The sequence below is a fragment of the Armigeres subalbatus genome, chromosome 2, assembly GCF_024139115.2.
Source record: "Armigeres subalbatus isolate Guangzhou_Male chromosome 2, GZ_Asu_2, whole genome shotgun sequence".
NCBI lineage: Eukaryota > Metazoa > Arthropoda > Insecta > Diptera > Culicidae > Armigeres > Armigeres subalbatus.
In genome coordinates this window covers 295032656-295045889 of record NC_085140.1, presented here as the reverse complement: position 1 = coordinate 295045889, position 13234 = coordinate 295032656, and the positions used below count along the sequence as shown (strand labels likewise).

Below are 13234 nucleotides of genomic sequence, written 5' to 3'. Positions count from 1 at the left end.
CCTGGAATATTCTCGTCGGAATTCCTGGAGGATTCCTTTCGGAATCTTTAGAAGATTTTCATTGGAATCCCTGAAACATTCCCGATCAGATTCCTGAAATATTTCCGTCGGAGTTCCTGGAGGATTACCGCTGATTTTTTTTATCTCTTGTATTGCTCGTAAGGTCACTCCTGACAGAATCCAAGTTTCAAAGTGCTCGCGTTTTCGGGGGCCCACCACTCGACATGGAGGCGGCGAACAACTGTCATTTTTTGTTGATTCAGCTTTGCTGAGTCGCAGCATGCGTGAAAAAATAAAAATTACAGTTGTGCGTTGCTTCAGTATCGAGTGGTGTGCCCCCGAAAACGCGAGCACTTTGAAATTTGGACTCTGTCAAAAGTGATCGTAATGATTGGATTTACAGGCGGCTTATTAGGCCTGTGAAAACTTCCTGTCTCGGCGGAGGGCCGTCGTGTCAGGTCTGTTTAGTGTCCCACCAGACACCAGGACTTGGGCTTGTGCTCTTTGAGCGGCACATGGTCGCTTTGGTGGGGCCTACTTGCGCAACGCGATTTTTTCCTTTCATTCTGACCGGGACAAGCAGGTATCTGGCAACCCCAATCCTACCCACTACGTTTGACAATAGCCAACATCTTTGAGTTTCCCATTGTTCTATTGAAATTGGGTTTCCCACTGACAATTCTATTTTGTAAACAAACCACACTTCCGAAGTGATTTTTTCGAAATAGACGTAATTATTTTTCATCATTTTTCAAGAACTTGTGCGAAAGTATGAATGCGAGGTGCTATTTCAACAAGAATATTGATGCTTTTAATAAATTTTCATATTTCAATCGGCACCAAGCGCTCTACTTCGCGAAAAAATCACGATACAGTTAAACCTCCATGAGTCGATGTTCTATGACTCGATATCGACTCATGGAAGCAAATTATTCCATATTAAAAAATATTCTCTGGGTTACTATGATGGTCCCTTCAAACAGCTTCCCAAGGATTTTATATTCCACATCTCGATATTTCCATGAGTCGACGGTCCCTTCAATATCGACTCATGGAGGTTTTACTGTATTCAAAATATATTTTCAATGGCAGGTTTCAACGATTATGATTACGCCTTCGTATTAAATCAATCGATGATTTTGATGCTGGTATCAGAAACATGGCCGCTTCGCAGACCCCTGGGGACAAGCGAAGCTACCGCATCATCGATTGAACAGCACTCACACCTTTTAGCAGGGAATGAAGTCTGCACCGACAGCTTTTTCGGCTCGACACCATCGAAGCCACCATCATCAGCCGAAACCTAGCCAGTACATCAGCAGTCCACCCTACAGACCCGACATAGCAGCAATGCTGAGCAGATACCGGCAGCAGCAGCAGAGTCGAGCCGAGACCGGCCGGCATCGGTGATGAGCCGAGACAGGCTGAAGAAAAGCCACAAGATGCAGATGTATGTCAATAATAGAGATCAATATCAAAGCTTTCAATACCCTTCGGGATAGAAATTGTACTTGGGTGCCAAATCCAATATTCTAGTGATAAAATTTTATGCGTGATGTTCATAAATAGCGTCAAAACTAACAGTGGATAATTTTTCTGATTTAACCGCGAAGTGGACGAGGTACTTCGCTTGACCATGCCTAAAAAAACATAAGATGTCCAAATCTCTCACATAATATTTGGATTAAAAAAAAACCGATAACAGCTCAAACATTAATAAACTATCAATCGATTTTTCATCAAATGTTGGATTTTTTGGCATTGATCAAGAAATATCTAGATAAACATTGTTTGATACTGACCGCACACAAAGCGAACATGACTGAATGATCGTCCCATGTTACCAATTCTAAATCTTATCACCCGAAATCCCATGTCCGGGTGTTTCCTTCCATCTACTACTAACAATGTTGTCTCAGAAAAGAACAAGTACACGTAAAAAAATTTAATGTTATTTATTATTAAGATTTCTAATACTTTTTTGCCAAAGTAGGCGCTTAATGATATGTATAAGAAAAAACTTATACATCGCATTAGTCACATACATTCCGAAACTTATACTTCTTATCAACCTATGAATGTTATTAGCTTTTTGATATGGGATCATTCATTAGGTGGTATAATGAAGAGTATAAGTATTTTCGAACGGTTTTTTGCCATAACATATAAGGTTATTTTTTTACGTGTACTTGTCACCTGAACTGCAATTCTAAGCTCGCTTGCCCGGCTTATTGGCCTGTATCAAGCGAAAAGTCCCGTTAGGAAATAGACGCCAGCAGCGAGCAACAAGCGTAAAAAAGAGCCTAAAAAAGCCCTTCTCGAACGCGTTGATGACGCTTTGGCTGACAATGAAGCGGGATACAAGACACTGGCTGATTGGCCCAACAATTGGGAAGGTATAAAAATAAGGTATAAAAGAAAAGTGCACAGATAAAAATATGTTGTGATTTTAAATGTATTTTCATGCACATATTTGGAGCATGCAAATAAACGTAACATTCAATCGATCCCACTATTCTTTTAAATCGAAATAAATTTAAACGCTGCTTGCTTGTGAAATTCAATCAAATTTAATTGAATATCGAATGTTAATTCGTTTGATGGGGTTAGCTGCAATTTTACACGTCGTTGGATTTTCAAAATTATTAGCTGTGTGCATTCGCTCGCAGAGCATTCAGTCTTTTTTATACCACCAATAGAAATTCGCGGTTATTTGAAAAGATCGTTTTCTTAGTTTTTGCACTTAGCCGAAGCAAACCGCCTTTTTCAAGGCTCTAAGCAGTGACGGGAAATGTCATATCGATGTCATGGGACTAACTTGCTAATAACTTTTCTCACAAGTCATTTACAATAATGTTTTCCATATAAACATGTAGCCTTCAAATGACCCGAAAACTTTTTCTAATAGGTAATTTCTCTAAATATGATATTGGCGGCGTGAGAGCCGAATTAGTGTCAGATGACATTAATGTCATGACATTCCGTGACATTTTTTTAATCTCGCTCTCATGGCTCACACTTTGTATTTAGAACAATGATCTGTTCGACAAAGTTCTAGGACCCTTTAAGTACTACATGTTGATCAAAAAATCCGAACTGTAAATGACTTTTGGAAAAAGTTATTACGAAATTGGTAATAGCAATGCCATGACATTTTTTTGACATTTCCCATCACTGGCTCTAAGAGTTAAAAATAATGTTCTCCTTCAGTCACTATCGCACGGATTAGGAGGCCCTATATCCCCTGTTGGGCCAACTTGTGGCTTATTTCAGGCAGTCCTTCAGTGGGAAGGTTGCCACTGTCGAGGCTAATATTCCGTGACCGGACAGATACTTCCTGAATTGTTTTTGATGATTCTTGTTCGAGGTAGATTTGATTTCTGTGTCGGTTTGATGAGACGATTTTGCCAAGGAATGGTATGCAACGCCTATTATTTATCCAAAATAGTTGATGTGAGAAATTTGGACATATTATGTATCTTAAAGGCATGGTCAAGTCAAGTCCTACGTCCACTTAGCGGTTATGTCACAGACATTACCCACTATTCGTTTTTGTTAGGAGGGACCAAGATGAATACAGTACTAGGAGCACCTATCTGCCAAGTTTGTGGAAGGCGGGAGTGGGTCCAAGTGTACTTTCGACTAAATGCCATCCGACTAAACGTCATTCGACGAAATGTCACTCGACGAACTGTCTCAAAGCTGTGTACGACACTATGCAGGACAACGTCTGCTGGGTCAACTCGTTAGTATGCTACTGAACGTGTGGTATGTGCCATAACTGGAATAGGTATTGGCAACTGTGAAGCAACTCCAGTAGATAGCTGAAAGAGGTCATCCCTTCTCAACATCCCCAAAAACAACATTCCACTGCCACGTCTATTTATTTTGTGCAAAATCAGTTTCTTATTTATTCACTACACTAGAGCCAGACTAGACTAGAGGATGGTACGGCTCTTTCCCATCTTAGTATTTCTCATTAAACGCTGAAACGCTACACTGCGGATCGTGTTTGGTAAATAAACAGATACCATCAACCGAAAGCAAACGTTCGTTGGCGCCCACCAGCAGGGGTAAAGGATAAGGGAACCGTGGGACGAACTGGACCGAAAAAACTTTCTCACCATTAAAGTAAACAATTTTGAAATACATATCCACTGGCCAGAAGTTGTGGCGAAAAAAGGGGGAAATGGCTTAAATATTTGAAATTTTGTTGTTCGGTGTTTGGTTTCGCGCACGACCCAAATGCGATTCGCCAATCGGAATACGCGTGGTTTTACGAGACAGAATGGAAATTCACTTTTAATTAGTTGGGCACAAATGGTCAGCCACATTTACCCAAATCGAATTCGGGCTGGACTCGGGATGTCATACACTTTCGATTGAAAGTAGATTGACCTCCTTTTTCATGTCCCTATTTATTGTCTCATTTATTCACTAAGCGAATTATGGCAATTATATCGAGTATAAACGATTATGAAAATTGAATCATAATTGTGATAGGTTGTATAAATCGTATTATTATTAAAGGCAAAATCACAGCCCGGGTTCACGGGTTCATATTTTATGGTAGAGCATTATCATGATCTATAATGTTGGCTACAAAACTTAATTGTTATTTTGGTAGTGTTATTTCAAGGTGATTGTCGATGTGAAAACAAAAGAATGCTATTGTCTTTCAAAAGCTGAATAACAGTAGCTTGTTAAATTTGCATGCAGTTTGGATCGATAGGTAAACAAGCGCTCCATATGCACTAGATAACTAGGTCAGATGAAATGGAAAAATCGAATCTCCTCCCAGGCATTGGAAGAGGGCTGCCCTCCAATGGTGCTTCTGTGTTGAAATTCACACTTGAGAGATCACGCATCAGCAATCATCATCAATACTGTTATCATCATCATCATCCCGTCCCATCCTCGCACACTCGTTCAAGCACCGAAACCGTTCGAGCGGAAGGGCTAGCCCTGATGTACTAACTATCCTTACCACCGAGCGGGAAAAACTGCGAGTAGATGCCCTTGAAGGTGTCCTCCTTGACGATTCCGGTAGGGCACTCCGCCTTGAAGCCGCGGTATATTCGCTTGATTTCATCCTCGGTGAAGCGGGCGGTTTTGGTGAGCTCTACCAACGAGTCCGGGTAGTAGCGCTGGGGAACGGGCAGATCCTCGGCTTCGGGTTCTGTGGAAGAAAATGTGGGGAAAGATGGAAGAAGAGAGAGAAAAAAAAAGATAAAACGGTGAGCCACATTAGGGAGGACTGGTGGGTGTGAATATTTCATTAAGCAGATTTCAGGAATGGCCATCATCTCCATCACCTGTCCGTTCTTAGAATGCGATGCAGTGGGTTGTGGAATGTATTCAGTGGGAACGTTAAATCTGGCTAAGAGGGTATCTTTTCCATTTTCTTCCCATATTAGAGACGGATACGAGAGAACGCTGCTTTGGTTTTTATTGGCCGTATCCCACCGCTAAAATTATGATGAAGATTTTATTGCGGTGATGATAACTGCTCTAACTAGAGATGGGCTTTCAGATCCGGAACCGTTCAAATGATCCGGATCTTCAATGTGAGTGAATGATTCATAGATCACTTTTTAAAAGACCCGGTTCACCAGATCAGTAAAATTCGTGAGCATTTAAAGAGGAATAGAAAATTGTAAGTACTTTTTACATGTTATATATGATTGTTAGCGAGAAAGGGAAGAAATATTGTATGATTGTGTCAAAAGAGTGAGCCTAAATGACAACCATTACGCCATTTTGCATTTTTCTCATGTTTAGTTCAAAAGATCCGATCCGGTTCAAAGATCCGGATCATTAAAGTGAATGACCCAGATCTGATCCGTTCAGCGAAGTGATCCGTTTTGCCCATCTCTAGCTCTAACTAGTGCATTGTAGAATATTCGTTTACGTAAATTGTTTTTGAAATGGCTCAATCGGTATCTTTTACTTTTAAAATCAATTGGCTTAGAGTCTCTGATTAATGTTCAAATCAAGATTTTTTTATATACAGGTTATCCGACTTGTCAATATCCCCAACTCAGCCATCTTGGATTTTTGTATGGAATTTATGCTCGTTTGTTTACGTTTTGCACTGAAAATGTATGTTTCCCCCCCGCGCTGGTTATTCCCATCTACTGACGAAGTCGGATAACCTGTATATAAAAAAATCTTGGTTCAAATAATGAAAAAACATCTAATTAGAACAGTACATAACAGCCAAGATCATACCCGGATTGTACTACTTCTATTTAGGGGGAATGACGGCTTTAGCAGGTTTTGTTGTATTATTGTCAGGGTTTTTTTTTATGACTGATTATGCTCGAATTTGGCCTAAACATTCTTTGCATATCAAAGAACATTGTGGCCCAATTTCATAGCACATGGTCGACAAAAACCCCCTGACAATAATGGACAATAATGGCATATGGTCGAACAAAACCTGCCAAAGCCGTCTTTTCCCCTATATGTACTTCTTCTTCTTCTTCTTCTTCTTCTTATCGGCATTACATCCCCACACTGGGACAGAGCCGCTTCGCAGCTTAGTGTTCATTAAACACTTCCACAGTTATTAACTGTGAGGTTTCTAATCCAGGTTACCATTTTTTTTGCATTCGTATATCATGAGGCTAACACGATGATACTTTGTAATGTACTTCTTTGAAATATGTACTTCTTCAGTCAACCAAATATTGAAATATGAAGATGACGAACATAAAATCCCTGAGAAGCTTTCGAAAGGGACCATCATAATATTTCTTTTTTATATGGCGTATTTTGCTTCCTTGAGCCGATATCGATTCATAGAGGGTCTACTGTGTACTAAGGCTATAGTTATTGGTCCATTGTTGTGTCAAAACGTCGGGTAGATAATAAACTCGTTGTAAAATTGTTAGACTGAGTAGCCGTTCAGTAGATATAATAATAATAATAATAATGGGAGCTCAGGTGAAATACCCCGGGCGTCCATGAAGAACCCCAATTTCGGGAAGAGCTGATGGTCCAATTCCTAAGCATCCATGAAAAACCACCCTCGGGCGAGCACTGGCGCTTGAACCTAGCTATTTAGCACTGTAAAGAATTAAATTACTTTACATAACTGGTGGCTTCCGGGAATGAAAGCACACCCAGATTAAGAAGAATATCACCCATGCGATTGCCCGAAATGAAAGCCCCTACTGGAGTTGGTCCTGGGACGAGCAGAGCGAGTGGCCAGCGGCTAGAGGAAGAAGAGGAAGTAGAGGTAGAGGAAGGAGAGGTACAAAAGTGTCCCTCCAGTAATCGGGCTCAGCCCGTACCGCCAAGACACAGCAGAAATAGCAGCAGAAGAAATCACCAAAGCAATGCTGCACCTGCTCATGTTGCTGTGGTTGATCGACCTCAATCACTTACGTTAGCGGGCCGCCGATGGCAATGGATCATGTGGCCAAGGGAGAAGAATCAGTATATGATCCTTTGCTTCTACGTTTGCACTAGGATGGAGATGGATATGTCCGGCAGAACAGCAGTGCTGGAGATGTTCAATGAGAGGTTGGATACATCAATCTCAAGTAACCGTCGCAGGAACAGTAAACAGGAAAAAAACCGTCGCGATTCGATTGCACCCGCCGATCCAGGTTAGAGCGATGGACGCGCACGCTCTAAAGTATAAAAATCCGTGAGGATGCCATGTCTGGAGACTTGCATTACCATACTGGAGTCACAGATTGATCGATTAACACAATTCAAGCAGGGGAATCGATCAACGAGGCTAGTTCGGAATGTTGCTGAATTTGTGAAACCTACAGAACTTCGTGATCCCACCGAGGCGAGCATAACTGAGATCCTCGACACCCATGTACAGCGGTTGATTGCTCTTGCTAAACTATTGCAACGTTAAGGAGAACGTTCAAAAAGGAAGAAGCAAACCAGAATATTCAAGATCTACAACCACATCCGAAAAGACAAATCCAACTTTGGCGAAGGCTTTCCGGAGATTGGAGATGTCATGCAGTTTTGGTCCAATCTGTGGGAGAACACCCTTATAACCAGAATTCATCGCTAGGAGTGTCACTTATATTCTGCCTAGGGATTGAATCCAAAAGAGAATGAAGAAGTCTCTCATTTATCATCTATGTATACATATACGATATGTTGCATACCGTGAGAAACTTTTTGCCCCAGCTGTCATGATATAGAACTGATTCGGGAGGCTATACCTCATGAAAAATTTCTTTAAAAAAGCTCCAAACGCAGAGAGCACTGATTCTGATGATGCATTTCTACTTGTTCTACACAGCTGTGCGATCCAAAACACAAAATTAGCGCGAACATAGCGAGAATCGTCACTTTTCTGTGGAGGCTGCCTATCCGATTCTGTTTTCCGCACTTGTTACTTATCTTCTTCTTCTTCTATGGCTCCACATTCCAACATGTCTTGGCTTGGAACTTGGCCTGCTTTTCAACATTTTATTAGCATTTCCTCAGTTATTAATTGAAAGCTTTTCTATGCCTGCCATTGCATGAGTATATATCTTGTGTGGCAAGTACAATGGATATACTATGCCCAGGGTGTCGAGAAAGTTTCCAATCTGAAAACATCCTAGACCGAACCGAGAATCGAACCCGCCATCTCCGGATTGGCAATCCTACGTCTTTGCTCGCAAGGCTACTGCAGATCCACGTTACTTATACAAGTTTGATAAATTTATTTTCATGGCTTGTTATGATTCGGAACAGTGTTTGCCTTTCTTTTATCGTTGTTCGTTATGTATTGAAAGCGATTTCAGCAAACCCTGCTTCTGCCGAAGAATCGGAACACTTTGAACCAAGCCAAGTAGGGGAAGCGGCCCCAAAACGTCTCCCCCCAGGCAAAACGCCTTTTGGGTATTCCATTATATTTACCATATTTGGCATGGCCGTAATAAATAAATAAATAAATAAATAAATTTCGGCGAGGCAAAACACCTTAGGTGGACTAACCTACAATGTACTACGCGTCTCCACACACTGTCCATACCAGAATACTGATTCGCCTTCGTGGTGCGTTATTCTCAAAGAGCTGCTAGTTTGAAGGCGTTTTGACTCATGAGTTTTCCGGCAACGAAATATCACCACTTTTTTGAAATGTGAATATTATCAATATTATTAATATTATATCAATTTATGAATGGCATCAGCTAGCTACATTGTTTAACTGTGATATGAGGTAAAAATATCCTTGAAAATCGTTATAGCCAACCCAAGACATTAAAGCAGTCTTTGCTTAGTTAGTTTAAATTTAAGTTTAAATAATTCTTAGTTTAATTTTGCTTAAGTTTTCGAATCATGTTCGTAAAATACGTGGTTTGCGTGCCGTAGCAATTTTATACACCTATATATTCAATTTCCCACAAAAAAATGGTATAGTAGGCAATCCCGGGGAGCCATGAACAGAATAACAAAACATGATATGGACTTGATTGATATAAGAGATAAAAGAACAGGCAACAATATCAAAAATTTGCACCGAAATATCATTTAAATATCAAGATATGTTATGGATAAGAACAAATCAATAGTACATGATATTGATCACTTATTACAAACAGCATAACTTGATCTCCTCATGATATTTTAGTGCAAAATATTGATATTGTCGTCTGATCTTTTATCTCTTATATCAATCATGTCCATATCTGATTTTGCTATCTTATCAACATTTGATATTATTGAGATATTTTCTTCTACTCGGGATGGTAGCCGATAAATGGACTCTACAACACTACCCATAATTCCATTACCAATAATGCTATTACCCCGAAAGCCATTACCCCGAATGAGTCACTACTTATATTGCCATTACCCCGAAAGGATCACTGCCCCGAATGAGCCAGTACTCCGAATTAGTCATTAATTCAAGTTTATTCTTCATTTGAATGAAAACAATTGTTACTTAAAAGTTTGTTCAGATACCAGTAAAGTTTAAATGATTTTATTTTACGAAATAATCAATAGCAATCATCCGTCACTTCCTTATTGCGCCTTTTTCAAAAAGGTTCAAAAAGGTGTATTACTAGCAAGTACTCGACAGTTCAAATTGGGATTGTTTTAATACAGTATAGAAGGATGAGTTCTTGTTATCCCATTCCACTTCGTGTGTCAGTTGGTGAAAACTTAAGGTCACTCCTGACAGAATCCAAGTTTCAAAGTGCTCGCGTTTTCGGGGGCACACCACTCGATACGGAAGCAACGCACAACTGTCATTTTTATTTTTTTCACGCATGCTGCGACGCAGCAAAGCTGAATCAACAAAAATGACAGTTGTCCGCCGCCTCCGTATCGAGTGGTGTACCCCCGAAAACGCGAGCACTTTGAAACTTGGATTCTGTCAGGAGTGACCTTAAGTCCACGACAACTGGGCTATGTTTTAGACATAGACTGCATGTTTTCGATATATAATTCGTCAGAATAAATTAAAAGATCCTTTGTGAGAATGTGGCTCAATAGTGTATGGACAGTCGGCGGTATACCATGTTGCGACAAGAAAAACAACAAACGACAAGCAGCTAGAAGGATAATGAGGGCGTCCTCCTTTTAACTTTTTATCATACTTAAAACCGGGCAGATGCATTGATTTAAAAAGGACATTATCTTCTCAGTTCACCTTAAACCGAGCAAACGCGTTCATTTAAAGAAGGCATCATCCCCTCTGTTCGTCTTATACCGAGCAATCGTTTACATTAAAAGAAGGCATAGTCTACCCTGTTTGCCTTACACTGGGCAAATACGTTCATTCATAGAAGGTAATTTCTCCGCTTTGCCTTATACTGGCTAGACAGATTTAAAGAAGGCATCATCTCCTCTGTTTGCCTTACACCAGATAATAAAACAAAAAAAGCCGTAATGCACCCTGTTTGCCTTATACCGGACAAACGCGCTTATTTTCAAGATTCTTTTTTCTAGCTGCCTTATTCCGGACAAACGCATTTATTTGAAGAAGACATTATCTCCTCTGTTCGCTTTATACCAGGCACATGCGATCATTAAAAGAAGGCATTGCATTGTCAACCCTGTTTGCTTTAAGGAATTATCTTCTCAGTTCGCCTTATACCGAGCAAACGCGTTCATTTGAAAAAAAAGGATTATTTCTTCTTTTCGCCTTATACCGGGCAGACGCGTTGATTCAAAGAAGGCATTATTTCTTCTATTTATCTAATACCGAGTAGACACGTTCATTTGACGAAGGCATCGAATCTATTGCATAGATATTCTCTGTTCGAATTATACCGGGAAACGCATACATTAAACCCTTTCCTTCTCACGACTTAATTTAAAGTAGGGAAAATGATAGAACAAAAGAGTACTTGTTTTCTCTTGTTTCGGACAGCAGAACGATCGCGCGATCTGCCGAAATATTGTGTTCTGTTTTGTGCGGCCGGTGATAAGGGTGATAAGGGTAACAATGGGAAGGAAGTGGTTGAAGAAGGCATCATTTCCTCTGTTCGCTTCATGCCGGAGAGATGCGTTAATTGCAATAAGGCAGTGTCTCCTATCTCGAACAACAGCACTTTCCCAAATAATAATGGCGTCCCCAGTTCCTGGGGGAAATTAAGGTAAATTTAGTCGATATTACCTGTCACTGGTCGAATACGACACTCCAGTACACTCCCGTGTGGTAGCTTAGCAACTATTAAGCACGTGTCCTGATCAGCAATGCATAACAAAATTATAACAAGGATAGTTATTTATTTCAGAAAAATATTGTAGCAAAATGTGTCTATTGTTAGTGATTTTTATGATGTCATTTCCATTGACGAATCGGACTCTGACGTAGCTAATATGGATAATTTTGCGGACGTACACGTACCCGAAAAGAGGAAGAAACTGTCTTTCCCGGGATTGCGCCGTGAGAAAACAAAAATCGTCCCCAAAAGCTTGCAAAAAATCGATGGTAATGGGGGATTATTTAAAATCCTGAAGCAGCTTGTCTATATCTCTGAGCACAAAACTGCTACTCGCACTTCCTAGAAAAGAATCTCGCCCAAGCCAGGATTGATATCCTTAAAGGACCTTGTGGACCGTATTTTGAAATTATTTAATGTACCAAATTCAGAGGCGCATCCACGTTTCGAGTCGTGGGTAGGACAAATAGGAAAGGCTAATTTGGGCAAAATTTCTGGTATCAACATTAGCATTGAGCGATTCGCATAAATTCGTAGGTGTTACAAGCCTAGACTGTTGTATGAGAGTAGCATCTTCGATGGAATCCTTACCACAGAGACATTTTCCAACAGTCAAGATGTGTCCTGACCACGTGGTTGCGACTGTTTTATGGGCAGCCCACGACCTCCTTGTTATAGGCAGAAGCGGTAGCTACTAGACCACCGAGAATGTCTTCGATTTGGGCAACCGTTCTGTTGTTGAGAAATCGATGTGCACATTCTACCAATACTGCTGCTGAAAGAATAACCGTCCTACACACTTGAAATAAATCGCCGAATTCGGTAAAATTTTACCGAAATCTCAACAGCAGAACTGTTCGGTAAATAATTTAACTGATTTTCGGTGATTTTGACAGTTGAACAATGGAAAAAAAATACAAAAAATCTGTAATATGAATTACCGAACAGTTCTGCTGTTGAGACTTCGGTAAAATTTACCGAATACGGTGAAATGAGTTAAGTGTGTATGTTGATATGGAATCCATTTCAAGTTATTATTGCGGAGGGAATATAATTAATTCTAAAATATTCCATCAGGACTTGTAAACTGCTGCTAACCGCAAGTCAGACTTACTGGATATGGGCAGATACGGATAAGTCTGACTTGCGGTTAGCGGCAGTAAAGCTCTTGCGAAGAATACTCACATAATTTGAAAATTGGGACCAACATTGCATTTCCAAGATTATTAAGGCCTTCCATAGCTGACATACATGAATTCTTACGATTATCGAATATCTTTACAAGTTTTCAGCAGAAGTCACAAATCACAGAAATGTGTATAAATCATCAATGGTTTCAATGGTTTATTGCTAACTGCTAGGATTTTATATTTACATCCAGAAATGGTTATGGATCGCTTCAAAGCAAACTACCAAGAAATCGCATGATTGTCAAAAAATCTTTTTGGGAGCTAGATTTCAAGGATTTGGGATGTTTGTGGTTCCTCAGATTTTGCGTTAGCTTTCAATAATTCATTTAAGCGTGCTTTGTTTAGCATAACTTCCAAAAATGATAATCAATCACATTTGCATATTTCAACAACTTCTGGCTT

At 40.1% G+C, this 13234-nt stretch overlaps 1 protein-coding gene across 4 annotated transcripts in view; it reads right to left on the bottom strand.

Annotated features, from left to right (window-relative positions):
- LOC134212440 (Kv channel-interacting protein 4-like) overlaps positions 1–13234 on the bottom strand; it is a 290551-nt gene that overhangs the window by 51182 nt on the left and 226135 nt on the right. For all 4 annotated transcript variants that reach the window (XR_009979275.1, XM_062690304.1, XM_062690305.1 and 1 more), the window contains one exon: positions 4988–5179. Coding sequence is in view for 3 of the 4 variants with exons in the window: in XM_062690304.1 (XP_062546288.1) it covers positions 4988–5179 (192 nt within the window). In the remaining variant the exon portion in view is untranslated. The remainder of the gene's footprint in view (positions 1–4987; positions 5180–13234) is intronic.